The sequence below is a fragment of the Dichotomopilus funicola genome (assembly GCF_033296635.1).
Source record: "Dichotomopilus funicola strain CBS 141.50 unplaced genomic scaffold C8A04scaffold_31, whole genome shotgun sequence".
NCBI classification, from domain to species: domain Eukaryota; kingdom Fungi; phylum Ascomycota; class Sordariomycetes; order Sordariales; family Chaetomiaceae; genus Dichotomopilus; species Dichotomopilus funicola.
Window position 1 is genome coordinate 303,671 of NW_026944052.1, and position 20,975 is coordinate 324,645.

Genomic DNA, 20,975 nt, shown 5'->3' on the forward strand with positions numbered 1-20,975 from the left:
AGGACAAGATGGGTCGCGTCGTAAGTAACAATCGCCATTGCACTCTTCCGAATCTCTCGAACCGACTCAACACCGATATCTCGATTGCGACGATACCTCGATCGAGCGAACTGGGGGATTTATCGCGAGAAGTTGGGAAGTCATGGGAAGAGGGTGCTAACCATGGGTTTTCAATCATTAGATCCGCAACCAGCGTAAGGGCGCTGGCAGCATTTTCACTGCCAACACCCGCCTGCGGAAGAACCCCGCCAAGTTCCGCAGCCTCGACTATGCCGAACGCCACGGCTACATCCGTGGTATCGTGAAGGAGATCATCCACGACCCCGGCCGTGGCGCGCCCCTCGCTCGCGTCGTTTTCAACTCGCCCTACCGGTTCAAGAAGGTCTCCGAGACTTTCATTGCCAACGAGGGCATGTACACCGGCCAGTTCGTCTACGCCGGCAAGAACGCCGCCCTGACCGTCGGCAACGTCCTCCCCCTCGCCTCCGTCCCTGAGGGTACCGTCGTCTCCAACGTCGAGGAGAAGGTTGGCGACCGTGGCACTCTCGGCCGCACCTCCGGCAACTACATCACCGTTATCGGCCACAACCCCGACGAGGGCAAGACCCGCATCAAGCTCCCTTCGGGCGCCAAGAAGGTTGTCAGCAGCAGTGCCCGTGGCATGATCGGTATCGTTGCTGGTGGTGGCAGGACAGACAAGCCCCTTCTCAGTGCGTACTCCCAGATCCGATTCCCAGCGGCATAAAACTCCTACTTGAAGAGCCTGGGGCAATGTGCTAACAATACGACTACAGAGGCCTCGCGTGCCAAGCATAAGTTTGCTGTCAAGCGTAACCGCTGGCCCAAGACTCGTGGTGTTGCTATGAACCCCGTTGACCATCCCCACGGTGGTGTAAGTACCGAAAACCACAATAGAGCTAAGGATGTTGCGTATCTGACATACTACGACAGGGTAACCATCAACACATTGGTAAGGCGTCGACCATCTCGAGGTACGCCGCTCCGGGTCAAAAGGCGGGTCTCATTGCTGCGAGGCGGACGGGTCTGCTCCGTGGTACCCAGAAGACAAAGGATTAGATGTGTTCATGGTTCTTCATATGGGCAAGGGGTTCATCGGATTGCATTGGTCTTTTGCTGCTTTGTAGTTATGGGACTGCGAAGGCGGCCGGGAAACTTGCTCATTTGCGCAAGCGGTCATGGGCGTAAAATGAATAAAAGATTTCCAAAATCCGGTCGGGGCCAGGATTGTTTGCAGCGAGCTATGTGCTCTTCCGCAGAGAAATCCAGGTTTCGGGGTGCGCCTGAGCAGGATGCCTGTGCACTTGGAGATCCCGTCCCCCGAGGACTGGCAAGCAAGCAACGTGGCTGTTTGACTTCCAGGCTGTGCCATCAAGGTGTTCTTCTGGTGTAGCATAACTACGTAGGTGGTTATGTGAGCCGGACTGGGACGAAATCAGCGCCCAGAACCAGAAATGCATAGCTTAATCAAAATGGTCGATACAAACACCGTCTCGTAGCCAGTAATAGAGGATTTGACCAAGATCAAGTTTCGCTGACGTCAATAACCAAGCGATATCAAGCACCTGTCTTTATGAACGTTGTTTTAGCGCTATAAACGGCCTCCCTTCTTGCACTTTCACCATGTCTCCTGCCATTGACTGACCGCCTCAGGTTCGGCATCAAACCAGCCCCCTATCGGTCTTTCACCATGTTCCGAATAGGGCCGGCTTATTCTTCTCGGTTCGGCGTCTCTGCCAAGCCCTTCGCAGCTGGTCCAACCAGGGCCTTGATTGCGAAATGCGAACCCGCCGATGGCGGCTTCGGAACCCCGAACCCCACCATTATCCCGCCCCGCCCGTCCATTAGCTGCGGGAACTCTTTAACTACTGCTCGGCGAGCGAAGAGGGGCAGAAACCTTTTCCTTCACCACAAACCACACCATAGCATTCGCCAGCTCAGCAACATGGCTTCTACCAAGGACTACAGACTCCTCGTGTTGGAGAACCCTCTCCTCGGTATGTACAGATCTTGTGACACTGAATTGATTGTTCGATTTCACACATGCTGCTAGCTTCTACCCCCCTTCACACCACTCCTGAGGCAGCAGACGGTAGCAGCCGGTCTAAGAGTATTTGGCTGATATACAAGCTTCATTTAGACATCCAAGCTTTCGGCAACGAGGCCCTGCTTGAGAAGTATGGGCTCAAGGCCAACGATGCCATTCTCGCCGAGCCCAAGCACTTGGATATCTACGAGGACCTCCTCAACAACTACGATGCCAAGCTGATTGCGGGTGGTGCTGCCCAGAACACGGCCCGTGGTGCCCAGTACATCCTGGCGGACAATAGCGTCGTGTACCTTGGTGGTGCGGGTGACGACAAGTACTCGGCCATCCTCCGCGATGCTTGCAAGAAGGCTGGCCTCCGGGTCGAGTACCGCGTTGACCCAAACATTGCGACCGGGCGGTGCGGTGTTGTTATCACCGGCCACAACCGCAGCATGTGCACGGAGCTGGGCGCTGCCAACCACTACGATCTGGAGCACCTGAAGCGTCCCGATATCTGGGCTCTCGTCGAGAACGCCGAGGTCTTCTACATCGGCGGCTACCACTTTACCGGTGAGCGTGGACCGCATTCGCCGACGCTTTAGTAATGATCGTGTCTAACTATCTGAAAGTCTGCCCTCCCGCCATTCAGGAGTTGGCCAAGGAGGCCGCGGCGAAGAACAAGCCGTTCATCCTCTCGCTGTCGGCGCCCTTCATCCCGCAGTTCTTCAAGGACCCTCTCGATGCCTCCGCTCCGTACTGGGACTACGTGATCGGCAACGAGACCGAGGCCGAGGCCTACGCTGAATCTCACGGGCTCGGCACCAAGGACGTCAAGGAGATTGCCAAGGCCCTGGCTAACCTTCCCAAGGCCAACACCCAGCGCAAGCGTGTGGCCATCATCACTCAGGGTACCGAGCCCACCGTCGTCGCCGTCCAGGGCGAGGATGCGGTCAAGGAGTACCCTGTGCATGCGATCTCCAAGGAGCAGATCAACGACACCAACGGCGCGGGCGACGCCTTTGCTGGCGGTTTCGTCGCCGGTGTTGTCGAGGGCCGCTCTCTGGACGAGTCCATTGACCTTGGCCAGTGGCTGGCTCTGTTGAGCATCCAGGAGCTTGGTCCTTCGTAAGTTTACCCCTCTCCCCCTTTAACCATGAGACAAGAGCGTCATTTGGTTCTAGATCTAGACACTGACCAGACCCCCACACAGGTACCCCTTCCCTAAACAGACTTACACTCGCAAGCAGTAAGCTGGTGAGCGGTAACAAACACGAAAAATCTTTTCCCATTTCCCATTTCTCATCTCAACAGAGAAAGGAAGTTCCACCTTCCATCATATTTTGTAGAACCGGCGTTGGAGGCAGGCATATTCAGGGCCGGGGCAAAGGGAAAAGAATACAATACTTGCACAAACGGAGCACGGTAGACAGGTTTCAACAACGGCAAAGTCCGATGGGTGGGCGGTACAGGGCGCAGGAGCTGCATCTGAATTACACGAGTCACATTTTCTTCTAACGGATCGAGACTTCCTTCCCAAGTTCTTATTAAGAAGCTTTGGAAAGGATAGACTGGCGAGCATATATTGCATTTCACACTTTGGGTACAGGCAAAGAATCCACAGTTAAGACCGCGGGGGTCCAACTCGATGATACCCAATTTTTACGGACCTCAGTGTACGCAGTCGTGTTCCTCCTCGGCCGGTATTTCCCAACGTCAGGCCCTTTGTTTATCAAGGTCTGAACATTCTGTCATCCAACTAACTTCATGTTAACGACCAAGGCATGAAGTCTTATTCGACCATCTTGATTAAAAAGCAAGAAACATCGCGGCAGGTACCCGCAATCGTTCGAGAGACAGTACTTGAAGAATATCATGAATTGAGTCTAACGGAAAGGGTCAAAGCTGCTATCATCAAAGCGGCAGTACCGACTGGTGGCTTGAAAGAGGAGATGGTCTTGCCCTACCTAGCTCAGGGGTGACTCAGGCTTCAGGGCCACGCATGAACATGCAAATTGCTGAATGCAACCACCTAGTGACGACTCACCATCCAACAACCCACCCGACAACAACCGCAACCCCCAGCGCCAACCCTCCAGACCCCTTCATCATTATCATCCTCCTCCCCGCCGCACCATTCTCCCAAGGCACATGACTCTCACCCACCGCATTTTTGGAACGCGCACACGTGAGTTTGGCACTGGCTCCGGGAGCATTAACACTAGACCACACCTGACCGGTGTGTGGCAATGGCCTAGGCCCCCAGCGGACCAGTACCGGCCAGGTAAGGCGACCGATCTCCTCGTACGCGGTCTGGTTGACCTCACCGTGGGAATACGGGTGCGGATCGTCGGCTAGGGAACGGATGGTGTAGCCTTCTATGCGCCAGGTGGTGATGTCGGTGTCGTTGAATGCTGGGGTGGAAATGGTGGGTTAGGATGAAAGGTGCCTACCCAGGGAGCATGGCAAAGCCGGTGGAGGGATGTAGAGGTGACAAAAGGGGAACATACACTTCGCAGAACAGCCGAACGTCTCGGAAATCCAGGTCTCGGCCTGGTCGCCTTGACAGGACTCAATCTCCCGCAAGTTCGGACAGGTACATCGTACCAACGACGCAGCCTGTTTTTCCATATCGCTAATACACTGCCCACTCAAAACGCTGTAACAGGTGCCGTCATCACCGCGCAGCCGTGCCTGGTCCTGCTTCAGATCTACGTCCCAGTTGATAACGCAGACTTCCCAGCTGCGGTCTGGCTCGAATTCTTCCTCGTCGTTGTCGTCATCGTCATCCCCGCCCCTCGGAAGTGTGAGCTGCACACGACTGCCCGTAAAACTCTGGTTGAGGGACCATCCCTGCCATTCGCGGACGCTAGTGTTAATGTTGGAAACGGGGATGTCGGCGGTGACGGAAACGGTCAGAGTCCAGTTGGCAAACCTGTTGCTGGCGGGGAAGCGCGCGGTGATGTCGGGGGCTTTGAGGGAGTATCGGGTCGTGGCGTTGGGCGAGTCGAGTAAGGAATTGTAGGTTGAGAGTGGGACGTACCATGGCCCGTTGGGAAGGCCCGCACCACCATAGTCACCCGCGAAAGAGGCGGAAGGGGGGGGAGGAGGAGCGCAGCGGCCTGCAGGGCCACTGTCAGTTGTGAGCGGAACATTGGAAAGAGGGTTGGGAATTTGAAGCTCCCGGTGGTGTTATGGCTGAGGAAAAGGGAGAAGGAGAGCTGAAAGGGGCTGAACAACACTTACCGCAGAGGTGCGTATATAAAGTACATCAACGTCTTGTCGAGAATCTACGTTGTTGGACGCTGGGCCAGTTGGCCCTTCCCGCCTGGGCGTTGCCCATGCTTCCTGGATCTTGTGGCCCAACGATCAATCATCCACCAGAACGAATGTCTCGACCTGGTTCTGATTCTCATTCATTAGTGGGCAGTTGGTAACTGTTCTTCATGTCCATAGGAATTCGGCCCCACGAGATTTGCGCCAAGAACACCAGAAGTGATCGTGGTCAACCAACACACGGATTCCTGAGTGGATTAAGCGGTCAGCCCCATGGTATGCCCTGTCTGGAGCCTGGCTTTGGGTCTTGTATCATCGCAGGTCAGAGGCTCAAACGTGATATTACACCCTCGGGCGTACATCTTCATGACAACTACCCGTTGGGTCACAGCTACGTATTAGTTATCGCTGTCCGGCCTTTTGTAACGAGGAGAACGGTTAGCTGCTCACTGCTACTTACCTATTACGGCCCAAATAGCTGGTGTTCACGGTTAAGTAGTAAAAATACTGGGAGAAAGGGAGGTCATTACACTGGCTTCTAACATTATTCTGTATTACCCTTATCTCCGCCCACCGATACGCCGCTCACGCTGCCCTCAACCATATCAGTCAGGGTGCTATCGCAGTGCGGGCGTCATCTGTACCAGTAGTGATACGACTCCAGGTGCAACCGCTTGGCCCCAGGCGCAACCGTTCAACTCCATGAGCAACCTTTTATGGTGGGAGGTCCGGAGCGACAAAAGCTGAGGTGAAGTTCTGCATCGCTAGCATCCAACCGATACCGATTGTATGCTGTGTGCAAAAAGAACACGCGACTAATCACCTCATGAAACCCTTCGTGAGGCGGTCAAATGTTACCGCTCCATGCGCCGATGGAACAGCCAACGGCCGTGCATGCAAATGCAGACCTGAGCCTCCTAGACGAAGGGTTCAGAGCCAAAACGCTCGACGGCAGGAATTTGCCGATGGTGCAAGAAACGACGGGAGGTCTGTCCAAGACAGCGCTCTCAGCGCTTGTGCATACCCTGAGGCGTCGACGGGTTGCCATTTGCGTTTCCGTCGAAAGCAGACTGCTGCGGGTTCTGGATAGGCTGACCCCAAATGTCGACCTGTCGCGGCTGGGCCGGACCGGTACGCGGCTGCCGAGCATCGTGCCATGCGCTGGTGCTGTCGAGGGGGCTGGCATCCGCCAAGAGCCCAGAACCCGTGAAGGGCCGGGGAGTTTGTTGACCACGGGGCTGAGGGCCAGGAGGGGCTGTGGCACCGGGCTGACCAAAATACGATGGCGAGTGCCTAGCGGAAGCCTGATCGTTGAAGTTGTTCGGATGAGGCAGGCCCCAAGGACTGTTGACCCGCGGAAGGCCAGAGCTGCCGGCCGAGAAATTGAGCGTCGAGAAGGGCGAGTTAGATATGCCATTGCGATCCGCCGTTCCCAGGTTGTTGCCATATGCGGTCTGCCACGGGCCTCTAGAGGCACCCCATGTGTTGTATTGCGGCGACGGGGCTGGGAGCGGGACGGAAACGTGAGCAGTCTGCGTTGGAGGGGCCGTATTCGGCCAGGTTTCACGGTCCCCCGATCCTACGTCCCCCGATCCTAGGTCGAGGAAGCGAAGCACCCCGACTTGATCCTCCATGGTACTCGATCCAGCCACGCTCTCGTCCTTTTGGTCTCCTCGACGCGCATAACGGTCGCCGATGCTGTCTCCGGCACCCTGAGTCCCGCCTAAATTCCCGGAGCTCGCTGGTCGGGACAACCCGCTCCCGTTCGTCGCACCCCAATTTGTACCCGTGCTACTCACTAGGGGGTTCTGCAAAGTAGAGTTGACCGGAGGTCGATAAAAGTACTCCCATGGCAAGGTTGGGAAGGTTCCAGCACCAGTCGCCCCCCGCGCGGGGCTGTTGGGGCCTCCGCTGGCGGTAGGAGCCGCTCCAGATGCAAAATTCGGACCATATGGGCTTGGAACAGGACGGCCGGTAGGAGTGACGGGTTGGGACACAGAGGCGGTAGACTCGGGCGGGTTGATGAATTCATTGAGAATGTTGAACATCTGTCGATCAATAGGGAACTCTGAACGCCGGATCGGAGCAGCAGGGGCAGGAGGCTCTGCATTGGCAGCTTGTTTCTGCTGGACCACCTTTGCCGCAGCTTTTGGCGGGGCTGAGTCGTGAGAATCCCGGTTGTCGGAAGCTTCATTCGGGACCCCAAAGTTCGGAGCTACGGCTGGTTGGTTCGCCACCTTTTGCGTGGGGGTGTGGGTGCTGGACGGAGGCCGGACGAAGCGGTCCGCGGGAGGAGGCATGGGCTTTCCACCTTCGAGGAAGGTAAATGTGGTGACCTCACGGGAGCCCTTCTTTAAATCGAGAGAAAGCAGAGGAAACTTCGAGTTGGTCGAGCCCAGGTGTATGGCGCAAAACAAAACATCAAGTCCTCGAGTAAAGGCGAGGTCATCCTCGCTGCAATTGGCGGCTTCCAGGACCTCTTCGGCGCGTGGCTTGAGTTCTCCAGTCGACGAGTCGTATGACAGCCGGAATTGAGCTTTAAGATCGGTCCCGTTGAGACACCTGACACCCTCGGTCATCTCATCCTCTGGGAAGCGCCAGCTAACGGCTTTGCCAGAGTGCTCCCCTCCTAATAGATCAAAAAGGAGGCTCAACATGTCGCCCAGTGTTGTGCACATGACTCCAAACTGCGGTTCCAGGTGCGGACGGAACTCGACCAGCTGCGATTCGTAAAAGCAGAACCACGTCATGTAGACGCGCAGGAGGGGTAAAATTCGGTTGAAGGAAGGGCTGAAGCTTGTCTGGGGTTCGGCTTGGGAGAAAGACCCAGGCGTTCCACTGGTTTCAGAACCTTCAAGGGCAGTCTCTTTGCCCCTACGCTTGATCATATCTGCTATGACCTCTCCAAGATAGCGTGCAATGGTAGTGATCGTACGAAGATTGAACGATAAGATGTACTGACAGGACAAAGAACCTGCGTCAGTCCACTTCTCTGCAACGTAGTCAGTAAATCTCGGCTCTCTTGAGAGTAGGTGAGTCAAATCACGAACACATACCGTTGATTCTGTTTTGGGCTGTCATATACGCCGTGATGTTGATGAGAACAATCCTAAGCAGGTCCGACGCCGAACCGTATCCGGAGCCAGTCTTCATCGCGAGAACGAGCTGATGTTCGACCTCGCTTTCGAGCGACTTACGCTCGCTGAATTCTTTCCCCCGGAAGTAGAAGGCGTGGAGTTTGACAAACCAAGCAGTCAAGGCATGCTTAGTAGCCTTGTCCTTCCGCTTGTAAAGCTCCCGGAACTCACGCTCGAGGTTCATCAATGCGTTCGGGTGCGGTGTGGCACAGGCCAATGAGCGGTATAAATGGTATACCACCTCAAAATGGTCTCCGGTCTCGCAATAGATGACACTGCACTGATGATGGCCGTGTCCCAAGTCGGGCATCAGCTCATCCGCCAAGAGATAATATGCCAGAGCATTGTCCCACTTTGGCTCCTTGCCCCGGGTCGTTCTGTACCTCGCCAAATCACCAAGGTAAATGAGAGTCTTGTGGCATGATGTCCTAACAACTTCGTCCAGCTTCTTTGCTTCGGCATCGACTTTGTCCTCATCTGGCACGGGCATTTCCTCGAGATCGGCCCGGCGTGCAATGCGTTGAAGGTCGGTCATTTGGTAGCGCGCACAAATCCGCTGAAGGTAGCCCCGGTAAAAGTATTGAGCCGTCTTGAGATAGTGCGTAAATAACCTGTCCATCTTACGGCGGGCAACAATATGGTTGGGGCCCTGTATTTTGGAGAGCGCCTTTCGGTAGGACTTGGTGATCGAGTTATGGGTACCCCAGAGCGCTTCTTCAGCCTTCTTGTCTGTCGCAGCTCGGATATCGGGCCAAATTGTCGCAATGCAGGCAAGACGATAGCTGTGTGCAATTAGTTAGTCAACTGGGTTCTGGCCTCGAAACTAAGGGCAAAGTCATGTTCACGGCGACGAACTTTTGCAACAGTGTCTCGACCTTCTCAAATCGAGCAGTTTCGCGTGTCCCAGGGCTCTCTTTCTGGACATACTCGAGTTCCTTGTCGATTGCAGCGCGCAACTTGATGGCGTGCCTAGATGTCTACGTTAACACTGCTCGCATATTGTGTGCATGTCTTGATGCGCTCTGAACTTAGGTTGGTCCGGAAGCCTGGTCCGGAAGCCATAGAACAAAAGTACTTACGACCAAGCTTCATCGACGGAGAGCGCAACCTCGGGGGTCGCCCCGGTCGGAACCGCAGCTTCGGTAGTTGAGGCCATTCTTGGTTGGCCGCCGTCCACGGCGACGAGCGGGGACAGCGCAAGAATGAGCCGAAAATAAAGTTCAGATGTAGGGAGAAGAGTTGGTGCCTATGGCCAAAGATCACACGCAGCAGGAGGAGGTCCGGTGTTGCGCAGGCGGTCCATAACTTGATGGTGACGCACTGATTTCAGCAGTCCTGCAGGGAGGGGTGGAAATGCTGCGGTTTCCGGCGGGCAGAATGGCGGCGGGTGATGAGTGCATTGGGGAGGAGGGGCCGCACAGGGAAATAAAAAGACGGGAGAAAATTTTCGGCCAGCAAGCAGCGGCGGCAAGTCGCGTCGTTCGTGCGAAAGCAAGCAAGAGGGCGCGAGGCACGGTGCGCAGGTCAAAGAGGCGCAAGAAAGGGAGGGCAGGTTCCCCAAAAATCGAAGCGATTCACACAATGACCCGCCGTGCACAAGAACGAGAGCACATTGGATGAGCAAGTACCCCTGCCCACTGTTGAAGACCAGAATGAATGCCCCGCCAATCAGGGATTCAATCTCGACCTGCCCGGCGCCCATGGAAATCACACGTGGTCCGTGCAGCTTTAAGCTCAGGTCCCAGCAGGAGGGCCTTGCCTTGAACGAGTATCCATCATCTCAAATTCCAGATCTTCATCACAGAGCATGGGAGCCGCAGCATCGCATGTTCCAGATCTTCCAACACTTCCAACAACAAGCCGGTAATGAGTAATTCACTGCACTACCATCTTTATACGCAGTAGTACTAAACGGCCTCTTTTTAAGAGTTTACTCCAACAAAAGGTCGATCCGCGTTGACTTTATCACTATGACGAAAACAGCAACTTTCACCGTTTGAAGGGCTTGAATGTAACTTTTTTAAGAACGACACTATTTTTACTTTCTATTCTAGAGATGAAGCGCTCACGCGAACCCGAAGAGGACTCTCAAGGGGTAGTCGCACCTGCAGATCAGGATTCAGAAGCCGCTTTTGCAGGTAGCAACGATGGGCTAAAACGCGATGTGGGCGGTGATGTGAATGGGGTTGCGCCGCCTGTCGCCAAAATTGCTGGGCTGGATTTGTCCGACGAGTCGACGAGCGGCTCAAATATCAAGATGCACTGTTTGTTACCTCCTCATCGGGAGCAGTTGGTGTTTTCATCGTACGAAGAGTACGAAACGCATTACCGGGACCAGCACACCAACCGATGTGCCGAATGCCGGAAGAATTTCCCTTCCGCCCACCTTCTCGGTCTCCATATTGAAGAGTGGCATGATTCCTTCGTTCAGGTCAAGAGGGAAAGGGGGGAGCGTACTGTAAGTTCCGCGCCTGTTTCTCCCTCGTCACAGTCCCGCTAACATGATCTCTCAGTATAGCTGCTTTGTAGAGACTTGCGAGCGGAAATGCAGTACACCTCAGAAACGGAAGATGCACCTCATCGATAAGCACATGTATCCCAAGAACTTTTTCTTTTCCATCACACGCGATGGCATTGATGGCCGGCGGTCCTTGCTGCTAGAAAGTCGCCCAAGTCAACGGAAATCTAGCAGCAGCGTGGAGCTGCGGCCAAAGCTCCAACCTCCGCCAACACAGCCGCCCGGCCCGATAGACAAGGTTGTGGCCGCCAAGACAGACCAATCGGCAACGGAACCATCAAGTGAAGACAGCCCTGTGCAGCGGCCTGATCATGATATGGATGACCTGTCGAGTGCCATGTCGTCGCTGAAATTCGTTCCGATGAGTGTTCGGTTCGGACGAGGCAAGGCGGCTGGGTTCGCCAAACGGTAAACCCTTAGTTGGGTGCGATCTTCGGGGAAAGCAGCAGAGGGCTACATGAGCACGACCATAGCAAAACCAGGCACTGTAAGGCAGAGATGAAACATACTAGTTATTCGAGGGCCACTTTTGGTGGGTTTCAGCGCCACGGCCCGTAGGCCCAAATACTTAATCTGCGCCCGCCAACCAAGTCGGCTGGAGGGACCCGTTGTTCCTAACGTAGTGAGCAACCTCCGGTATGTAACTGACGACAAGCAGGCGGCGAGTGGCAACTCTTACAATTTTGTCGATATTTCCACCAACAACATCCCAAACAGAGCTCGCTCGTAGTAAAAGACATGCTTGAATTCCGTTCCCTAACGCCGCCAAGTCGCCTCCCTTCAGTCCGTCGACGCGCAACCCCGACACCCACAGCTGACACATTGCACATCTTGATCCTCCTTAAGCTGCGCCCTCGGTACGCGGCACACGCAAGTGGAGTTGAAATTTGTCTCCTTCGTCTGGATGCACCTTAAGCAGCAGAGCTTCTCATACCCCTGTTTCTTCCATTTGGCGATGAGCATGGCGTCGGCGTAACCGTTCTTGAGCAGCCAGTCATACAGCGCCTTGCTGATAGCCTCCTTTTCGTAGTAAAGCTCGTAGACGTAGCGGCTGCGCTGGTGGGAAATTTGAAAGATGGGCCATTGCGCTTGGTGCTTAGGGATGTTGTCCGTCGGGGTGTTTTGGGCGTCCTTCATTTTGTTGCCGAAGATGAGAAGGTCCTCTTCAATATCCTCGAAGCCGTCCGGGGGCGGCTTGCGCTTGGAGGCGGGGCGAATGGCGGGCATGGTTTACCCTCGCTTTGCTCTTTACTCTTTCCTGCTCTGATCCGTCCTTCTTATATCCCACTCCGTCGGGCTGCCGTATGTTCCTGCTGTTCCTCTTTTTTTGTCCTGCTCCTTCGTTCCAACTAATGATCGTCCTTCGGCTAAGTCTTAAGTAGAAACTTCGCTGATCGAAAGGTTGAATTTGCGCGACAAGTCGTGAATAGCGTGGTATCGGTTGCAGGTGTTTCGGTATCGAAGCTGGTGGAAGAGAGCTGGGCCTGACCTTTAACCCCACTGTAGAACGCTTGGCAATCAATAGCTGACTAAGCAGGTTTTTCTTCCAGAAGTCTTTGCCTCCTGCGCAGATTGGCAGAGGGGCGTCAGAGGTGGTCCAAGCTTCTAGCACTCCAAACCACCGCACGCCGACCTGGGTCGCGGGTTTCCCAAGCCGACGACCGACTAGCTTCCCTGACGACCACGACCAATTCCCGCGCGATGGCGATTTCACCGACCCAATTCGCCGTTACCACCAGGCAGTGTGAGCCCACAACCCGTCGAATACCTGACGCCACCGGAGCAAGCAACTAACGAACGCATGCAGCGGCCAATTGGTCCGACGCCAGGCGGAGGGTGCTGACGGCATATCGCGACTGGATCCGGGCGGTACGAACACCTTGCTAGGTCATAGGGCGGTTGGGGAAGAATATCAGGTTGCGGTGATGGGCTGACATGTGTTTGTTGTTGTTGTCAGGCGCCGGAAATCCAAACGATGTATGCCATCCCTCACCCGGTCTCAGCGATCCGCACCCGCATCCGACAGGAGTTTGAGCGCAACCGGTTCGTCAACAAGCTTCCCGCCGTCGATGTCCTCCTTTTACAGAGCAACGCCGACTATCAAGTAAGCTATTCGTGGGGTGGGAAATCTGGGCGGGGGCATACGGTGGACTACAAGAGGGGGAGAACTGGAATATCATGCCGGGTCACCGTATCGAACTACCGGAGACTGATATTTTCTTGCTGTAGGAGACCATGAACTTCTGGCGTCAAACGAACCACCTTATGTCTTACTTCAAAGATGAGAACTTCAGGGGAGAGAAGCGGCTCCCATCCGATTTCGTTACTGGGTTCTTGGAAGTGAGTTTGATACTCTATTGCCCCCCCCCCTCTGAGGTCTTTTTGTTGATTGTTTACCATTTTAGGGCCGCAACTAAATTGTGGCATGTCGCGGTGTTATCTTTTGATCCGTACATAAAGCAATAAAAGAAGTCACACCAAACCTCTTTGGGGATGCCCAACTGCACTTCGCCCAGTAGTGCCTAACCTGAACTGCGCCGAGAACCCAAACGCCGTCCCATGTCGAAAGATCAAAAATGTAAGAATCAAGCAGCAGCCTTGAATTTGTCCCTGGCCTCAACGAACTTGTCCGTCACGACGTCACAAAGTTCTTGCAGGTCCTGCAATCCCTTCTCCAAGGCCTGAGTGGCCGTTGTGCCCTCTAAAGCGACGTCTTAGTAAGGAACGGGCTCCCATTTTGAGTGACAGTGTAACTTACCGAAAGTTTGGATCCGGACGTTCATTTTGGCCTCAGAAGGATGGGGGATAGCATATGCACAGAACTCAACATCCGGGCTGCGACGTGGGTTAGTACTAGCCTTGAAAATGGATACGACATGGGTATTCTTAACTTACTTCTTCATGATGATGTAGCGTAATGCATTGCCGAGTGTGTGCCCTTCGTTGAGAAACTCAAAAGAGGCAGCGGTAGGAGTTGAGCCAGGGAGCTATTCCATGATTAGCCACAAATACACGGCGTCCCAAAGTGGGCAAGAGACGGTAAGTTGTGTAAAAGTTGACCTACAATTCTCACTCTTTGGACATCTTCCTCTTCCTCCTCTTCTTCTTCATTTTCGTCCATCTCAAGGTCGCCCCCCTCTTCATCCACGTCGTCATCATCCACAGACATGCCATCCCGAGTCTCCGGCTGGTGAGAAGTCGGCACCTCGTCCATCACGATGTCGGACCCGGGCTCGATGGCCTCATCCTTCTTCGTCCTTGCTTTGGGCATATCGAATGACTGTAAATTTCCGATGTGTGGCGTCTCTCAGAAATATGCTAATTGATGTTGAGGTGGTGGTTCAAGAAATTGAATTTCAAATGTCTGCATGCGGCATGTCACCGGAAAATTTTATTGGGTGGCACCGAAAGACCCAGCAAAAGATACCCCACACCCAAAACAGCAAGCTCTCAACAGAGATGATTGCCAATGCGAAGTTTAACTTCCTAGGGTCGTCTTGTTGAGATGAATAGTGTGAAAATTTTAAATCACCGAAATCTCGAAGTTAATCAACAAACGCAAGCCAAGTTTTTATTCTTTTCTTTCCCTTTTTTTTTTTACCACCGACCCATGCTTCCCGAGTCACTCCACAACCGTTATAGCTGCCGAGTAACCCCTTGCAAGAATAAACACACAATGGGAGTTTAACTCGTAAACGTTGTATGTCTGCTCGGGAGGTTACTAAAATATCATTTCTAGGGGCATGGGAATCTTAAACAACAAGAGAGTCAATTCCATAACTGTGAGAGCAGACGGCGGCCACAAACGTTGTTTGAGCCGGGATGTTGAAAACGGTTGACTCAGCACATGCCTGGTCACTTTAAACCACACGACAGGGGCTAATGTTGTCAAAATTTGGTTACCCATTCAAGCCAAAAACCTTTGTAATCTATATGCTCTTTCGCTAATGTCATAAACCCAGATACTCTCTATCAACATCTCGTAACCCAATCAACACCTTGATCGAATGCATCAGCCCATCCATCATCCGCTCCACATGCTTCAAATCCCCCGCATCATGTAACCCATTCGCCATGCGCGGCGGCCGGTCCTCATTCCCACTCCCCGAAACGCGTCCCGAACCCCCGCGGAGCGTTGCCTTTTTTGCATCCACGATCCCGCGCAGCAACCTCAACCCGCTCGCCAACTTGCGCAGCGCAATCATGCGCAACGACCGCAACAGCAAGTCCTTATCATCCCCACTGACCTCAAACTCTCCCACCAGGATCGGCACGCCGTCCCTGCCCAGACCACCGAAGACCTTGTCTTCCGGCGAAGACGACGACTCCCGGCTGTACAAGACCGACGACACATCATCGTGCCCGTGATGATAGCCGCCACCGCCGCCGCCGTTCTTGCGCAAATGCATCAGGCTCCTCGCATCGTCATCATCATCATCACCACCGCTAGCGCCGGCGCTGCCCTCGAAATTCACCAGCGGCGCGACGGCCGGAAGCTGCTGCACTTGCGCCACGACGGCCCGTAGGCACATGACCAGGAGCTCAATCACCTCGTGGTCGTGGTTGTCTTCCGCTGTCTCCTGGCAGTCGGCCGCTGCTCGGCAGGCGTGCCAGGCTTCCTGGGCGTTTTGCAGGACAAAGTCGACTGGGAGTGCGGTTGCCGTGGTGCTTCGTGGTGTTGATGCGCCAGATGATCGATGGGGGACATGGGGCCGTTTGAGAGAGCAGAGGAGGTCCATGTGCCGTTGGAGACAAGAGCATTCCAATCCGGTCGGGTGTCTGCTGTTGTTGCTGCTGCTGCTGCTCGTTTCTGAGGTCGCGACGTAGGAGGATGAAGAAGAAGTTGGATCTAGGTCTCCATACTGACTGTGTGTCCGGCCGGTGGGGGGATAGGAGGTGATCAGCCGCGGGTCGACGAGGTCGGCGGTGGGCGCCGGCGGCGTGGGTGGTTCCATTGCCAACGCTGGCCAGCCTTTTCCAGAGGGTGGTTCGGACGAGCCCGGGACGTGGCCGTGGATACCAGCGTGGCTCGGTGCTGCATATGATGCCGGGTTGTTGGTGCCAAAAAAGCATGGCAAGTCGTTGGGGCTTGGCGTCCACGAGAGGGCCGCGGTCGCCTCGTGGTCCAACTCAAATAGGTCGTGATCTCCTGAGCCCATGCACGACATGCTATCCAGTAGCTCCAGAGGCGACGGCCATTCCGGCAGCTCCAGCGTATGTTGTCCGGGGTATTGTGGACGACGTTGCGAATGTTGTGGCTCCTGCTGGTGATGTTGGTGTTGGTGCGCCTGTTCCCTCTGGCGTTCCTGGTGGTTTACCGTGGTCGTGGTGGGCTGCCACGAGTCCAACACAAACGTAGGTTTGTCTGCTGACGGTGACAGCCACACAGGTGTATTGGCGGAGGTTGGCGTCTGTTGCCCATCATGCACAACGGAACTCGTCGGCGCGGGGGCTAGAAGTTGCCCTTTAGACGGCTGTCTGTTTTTGGCCCCCCTTGGACGACCCAGGCGGTTGGAGACGCCGTAGCCACAAGCTGTGTTGGAGGTAGCACAGTTCTGGCATGGATTGCCGCCGGAGCAGCGTACCTTGAGTTGACGGCACGAGTTACATGCGGATCGCAATTTTGGCGTGGTGGTTTGAGTGGTGGTGTTTTGTCCGTCGAGAACCATCGCGTCGGCCCCGGCTAGAATGCGGCGTAGTGATCCTGTGCGTGAAGACCGTCAACGCTGCCGACACTGCCAATTAACTATGCCCCAAGCCTTGGGGTCCTCGAAAGGGCAACATCGCATTCGCAAAGCGTGCGTGGGGGTCGCTATAAAGCGCATCCAAAGCTGCGCGGGGCTTTGGCGCTGGCGTCACGCTCAGCACCCGATGTCAGCAATTTAGTCCGGATGCGACGTCGGCGAGTCGGCGGCTCAAGAGACACAATTTGAGTTCTGTGGGATCCACGCACCCCTGTCATCTCACTGCAGGTCCAGAGTTCTCACTAGAAGGGGCTAGCGGCGATCTCATGGCCACAACCCAAGCCCTTGGCTTATCGCTATGTCACCAAATGCGAGGAATGCACGCCTGTCTTGGCCATTGAACCATCGTCCTAGCTTTGGGAGAGGGGCTCGATATGCAAAACCATGTGGAGCGACGAGGGGATTCAGTGTTACAGCCCCTCCAGCCGTCGGGCTTAGAATAAACCGAACGGTGTGCATCTTACGCAGTCAGACTGAGAGTTAAACTGATTTCGGGATACTTGCCTTCGTTCGAGGAGCATCCGCCACAGCGTGGTGGATGTACACGGATGTGTAGCTTGTTCTCAGGCTGACCGACCAAGCCGACTAATACGAAGTTGTGGGTTCGGTTGGGGTTTCCCACCGACCCGTTCCACAAGATGGATGAATGTCTCGGCCGATCATTTCTCGAACAGTGAGAATGCGACATGAGGTGAGCAACGCGCCAACGCCGCAGAATGTGCTCTGACGATTTCAGTTCACGGTCCGGCAACCGGCTGCGATTCTGGACCGACGATCGATCTCGGTGGGGGCCGAATGGCTTTCTCCGTTGGGCCCGGACCGTTCATACTTTAAATTACAACCAGGGTAGGTAGCAAGCCACCAAACCAGGCTCCCTCGGTATGGATATACTATGTAGATTGTCGCCTGCGGGCCTATCTGCATGGATCGTGTTGTGGGATTCTTCTTGCGCGTCGTGCGCGGGGTTGGCTCGGTTGTGTAGGTTTTTGATTGGGAAAGGTGTCATCTCGACACTAGGAGGATGCAACAGCCTTCTGGCGAAATTTCCACCGAGTCCCCAACCAAGTGAATGACCGATTATCGGGGACTCGCTTGCTCCGACTCAGGCGAGGTCGCGAGCCTTTCTCCGGCTGCTGCAGTCGGCCGGGCGTTTGTGATCCGGGTCGTCCGTGGTTGTAGTGGGATCAAAGACCTGAGTTGTGGCAAATTCTAGCCAGTGATTGTCCTTTCCTCCCCTCCCTTTTGGGAAACCGGCAATGCCGATAACTATGGCGGAATACCATCCGCTCGCCTCTGCGGCCTCTCTTTTGGTTCTCGCGATCGAAACCTATTCCGGGAGCCCCCGCCTTGGCCCAAAGCTTGACTGCTGCGGTGGAGCATTCGTTGGGTATCGTCAGCTCGATGCCACGGTGCCAAGGCGGATGTAGATGTTCGAGAGCGGCAATGTCAACCGAGCCTGGGCGACTGATAAATGATAATGCAATCAACGTGCCAATTTGGGGAGGCGAATCAATAGGCGAGACTCGAGAGCCACCGAGGCAGCGTTTGTCCCGCACGAGCGTGACATAGTTTGTTTGAGTAAAAGATTTCGCTTCTGGCCAACCCCAGGATCCTTCACCAATAGTCGCCATGAGCAGGCGAGAGAGCTGAAACTCCAAGTCGGCGCCGAACGAGATTTTTCCGCCCCCGATCCCTGCACTAGAGAGCCGCAACTAAGCGATGCCCGAGCGAACCATGGCGATAAAAGTGTTTTTCCGGCTGGCCCCCAACTACCTAATACCTTATTAGTAGGTGGCACAAGCCCGGCAGGCCGTGCCGCCGCCTTACCTAAGTTCCAGTTTGCCTATCGTTCAGGCTGCATACTATGTATCGGAGATTCCCGTTGAGTCGCGTTCAGAAAAAGGCGGACAATCGGTGAATCAAGAGTGCGATAAATGTTTTTCCTGAGTGCGAGCTACAATACGAAGTAGCGAATGAATATACCCCGAGAAGGAACAGTGCGCTGTCAAGCGCTGTCAAGCGCGCTGTCTACAAAGTAAAGATCGGCCATTTTCTGTTGAGAACCCTGCTAGACCGCACGGAATAACACGGCCCGATCCGAGCTTCAGCACCCCATTGGATGCTTATGACATCTTTACTTAGCTAAGCTTACAGAGTACACTAGCTTTAACCTTTAAGATTTTAGATGTGTACAGGATAGAGCTGACTAACTAGTAACGGGACATAAGACGGCTTTGCCATCTTGAACTCGGAGATTCACATACCCAGCGTCGGCACTTCTCCCTCTGTGCCTGATGCCAAGGCGACGGGTAAACGCCCATGGTGCTTGGCACATGAAGCCACACGACGAGCTTCCAGGGGAGTGGTCAAGCCCTGTCTGGAAAGGGAATCAAGATATCACAAGGCCGGGATGAAGCATGGATTGGATGTGTGTAAACTGTAAATATCCCGAAAGCTATTCCGTTGACCCAAGACTCAGTATCGAGCAAAGAAAAAAGTCTAGATAGAAGCGCGAAGAAAAAGAGAAGAAAAAGAGATAAAAATAACAAGCATAAGAAAGGTCATTACAGCATGTGGGGGCTGGTAAAACCCCCCTTTTCATTCCACCGCATACAACGGGATCTCCATCGTTGTAATCGCCGGGCGGATCTTCTCAATGAGTTGGTGGAAGGAAGAGCGGCGGGTATCCCGGGCCTGAACCACCTCGACAACCGTGTTACGGGCCTCGACTTCCAACTCCTCCTCTTCCACTTCCACTTCCTGAACCGTTACTTCCGCCCCGGCCCTGCGGGTCTTGACGGAGTTGGCCAGTTGCTCCAGGATCGTCTCCGTCTCTTCCCAGCCCACGCAACCATCGGTGACGCTGACGCCATATTCGAGTCCGGACAGACCGCATGCAGGGATATCTTGCCTCCCTGTAATGTTTTTGAAAAGCCAACCGTCAGCACAAATTTCTTTTTGTTTCTATTTGGGTAGGAGGCGGAGTAATTATCAAGGGTAACTCACCAGGCCGAATGTTGCTCTCAATCATGAGGCCAGCAATAGGCGCGCCGTCAGCAAACTGCTGGGCAACAGAGGCGGCAACCTTGCCTTGGTTGCGATAATCCTTCGACGAGTTCCCGTGGCTGCAGTCCACAACCAGACGCACAGGCCTGCCCGCCTTGGCCATGGCCTCCTCGGCTTGCTTCACATGCTCGGGTGAGTAGTTCGGGCCGGCCTTACCCCCGCGCAGGACCACAAACGTATCCGGGTTGCCCTGGCTGACGCGCTGGACTAGGCCGCCGTCTTCCGCCACGCTGAGGAGGGTATGTTGGCGCTCGGATGCCTTGATGGCGTCGATGGCCACGCCGAGGGAACCATCGGTACCGTTCTTAAAGCCGACGGGGAAGGGCACGTCGCTGGCGAGCTCGCGGTGGGTCTGGCTCTCGGTGGTGCGCGCGCCGATGACGCCCAGGGACAGGACATCGTCGAGGAAGGGGATCACGAGGGGGCTGAGCATCTCGGTTACGACGGGGAGGCCAAGCTCGGCTACGCGGAGCATGATGTCTCGCGACACTTGCAAGCCCTTTTGGAGATCCGAGTCTTGGGACTGGGTCAGATCTGGGTCGTGCACGAGACCCTTCCAGCCGACGGTGGTGCGCGGCTTCTCGATGTAGACTCGCATGGCGACAAGCAGCTCATCCGCATGCTTCTCGGCGGCCGTAGCCAACCGTGTTGCGTAATCCATGGCCGTGGCCGTGTCGTGGATGCTGCATGGGCCAATCACCACCAGCAGGCGTTCGCCGAGACCGTCAGCGGACAGTGCATGCTGAATATCGCGACGATGTTGTTCGACATGGCGAGCTGCCTCTGGTGTCTTTCGTCATGGTTAGACGAACTCTGGAATATGAGAGGGGCTTTGGAGTGTAAAGAGGAAAACGACCGGACATACCAAAACCTGAGCCGCCTTGGCGGTTGCGGGTGCGAGCCTGGTGCTTGAAGTAACCGCCATTGGGAAATTTTCAAAAATGTCTCAAGGAAGATTTCAAAGGAAAATCAAAGAGCCGAATATCTGGGGTAGGATGTGTGGGTTGGGAAGCGAATGTACCAAAGGTAGCAAGCGGTTGGAGACGAGAGTCTGGAGAAGTTGGAGACTTGGAGTTGGTGGAGTCTATTTTCGTCCCGTTGTGAAGCGGGATGCTTTCATTGATATTCTCGGTAACTACCAGGTAGATACCTTCGAGTCTCAACCTGTCTACTTGAGAATCTAGTCTCTT

At 54.8% G+C, this 20,975-nt stretch overlaps 8 protein-coding genes across 8 annotated transcripts; 3 read left to right on the forward strand and 5 right to left on the reverse strand.

Moving 5' to 3' along the window:
- Nucleotides 1–8: 8 nt before the first annotated feature.
- On the forward strand, nucleotides 9–3,176 carry C8A04DRAFT_37299 (Ribokinase-like protein; the record flags this gene model as incomplete). Its single annotated transcript, XM_062783831.1, has 6 exons — nucleotides 9–20; nucleotides 182–710; nucleotides 795–892; nucleotides 952–1,054; nucleotides 2,159–2,617; nucleotides 2,677–3,176. 6 exons carry the CDS (start codon nucleotides 9–11, stop codon nucleotides 3,174–3,176), a joined length of 1,701 nt encoding a protein of 566 aa, XP_062637062.1.
- Nucleotides 3,177–6,327: 3,151 nt separating this feature from the next.
- C8A04DRAFT_12200 (uncharacterized protein) lies at nucleotides 6,328–9,613 on the reverse strand (the record flags this gene model as incomplete). Its single annotated transcript, XM_062777248.1, has 5 exons — nucleotides 6,328–6,481; nucleotides 6,602–8,312; nucleotides 8,377–9,239; nucleotides 9,313–9,426; nucleotides 9,537–9,613. 5 exons carry the CDS (start codon nucleotides 9,611–9,613, stop codon nucleotides 6,328–6,330), a joined length of 2,919 nt encoding a protein of 972 aa, XP_062637063.1.
- A 900-nt stretch (nucleotides 9,614–10,513) lies between these two features.
- On the forward strand, nucleotides 10,514–11,387 carry C8A04DRAFT_28686 (uncharacterized protein; the record flags this gene model as incomplete). The annotated part of the gene is made up of 2 exons (XM_062780738.1): nucleotides 10,514–10,915; nucleotides 10,971–11,387. 2 exons carry the CDS (start codon nucleotides 10,514–10,516, stop codon nucleotides 11,385–11,387), a joined length of 819 nt encoding a protein of 272 aa, XP_062637064.1.
- A 368-nt stretch (nucleotides 11,388–11,755) lies between these two features.
- Nucleotides 11,756–12,202, reverse strand: C8A04DRAFT_12133 (G10 protein; the record flags this gene model as incomplete). Its single annotated transcript, XM_062777227.1, has 1 exon — nucleotides 11,756–12,202. One exon carries the CDS (start codon nucleotides 12,200–12,202, stop codon nucleotides 11,756–11,758), a length of 447 nt encoding a protein of 148 aa, XP_062637065.1.
- Nucleotides 12,203–12,676: 474 nt separating this feature from the next.
- C8A04DRAFT_28688 (NADH dehydrogenase 1 alpha subcomplex subunit 6) lies at nucleotides 12,677–13,392 on the forward strand (the record flags this gene model as incomplete). The annotated part of the gene is made up of 5 exons (XM_062780739.1): nucleotides 12,677–12,719; nucleotides 12,783–12,844; nucleotides 12,933–13,079; nucleotides 13,205–13,315; nucleotides 13,381–13,392. The coding sequence occupies 5 exons, from the start codon at nucleotides 12,677–12,679 to the stop codon at nucleotides 13,390–13,392; spliced, it is 375 nt and encodes a 124-aa protein (XP_062637066.1).
- Nucleotides 13,393–13,560: 168 nt separating this feature from the next.
- On the reverse strand, nucleotides 13,561–14,246 carry C8A04DRAFT_37305 (uncharacterized protein; the record flags this gene model as incomplete). The annotated part of the gene is made up of 4 exons (XM_062783832.1): nucleotides 13,561–13,676; nucleotides 13,734–13,810; nucleotides 13,871–13,962; nucleotides 14,040–14,246. 4 exons carry the CDS (start codon nucleotides 14,244–14,246, stop codon nucleotides 13,561–13,563), a joined length of 492 nt encoding a protein of 163 aa, XP_062637067.1.
- Nucleotides 14,247–14,925: 679 nt separating this feature from the next.
- C8A04DRAFT_28690 (uncharacterized protein) lies at nucleotides 14,926–16,644 on the reverse strand (the record flags this gene model as incomplete). The annotated part of the gene is made up of 1 exon (XM_062780740.1): nucleotides 14,926–16,644. The coding sequence occupies one exon, from the start codon at nucleotides 16,642–16,644 to the stop codon at nucleotides 14,926–14,928; it is 1,719 nt and encodes a 572-aa protein (XP_062637068.1).
- Nucleotides 16,645–19,317: 2,673 nt separating this feature from the next.
- C8A04DRAFT_28691 (uncharacterized protein) lies at nucleotides 19,318–20,710 on the reverse strand (the record flags this gene model as incomplete). The annotated part of the gene is made up of 3 exons (XM_062780741.1): nucleotides 19,318–19,634; nucleotides 19,726–20,575; nucleotides 20,651–20,710. 3 exons carry the CDS (start codon nucleotides 20,708–20,710, stop codon nucleotides 19,318–19,320), a joined length of 1,227 nt encoding a protein of 408 aa, XP_062637069.1.
- Nucleotides 20,711–20,975: the final 265 nt, after the last annotated feature.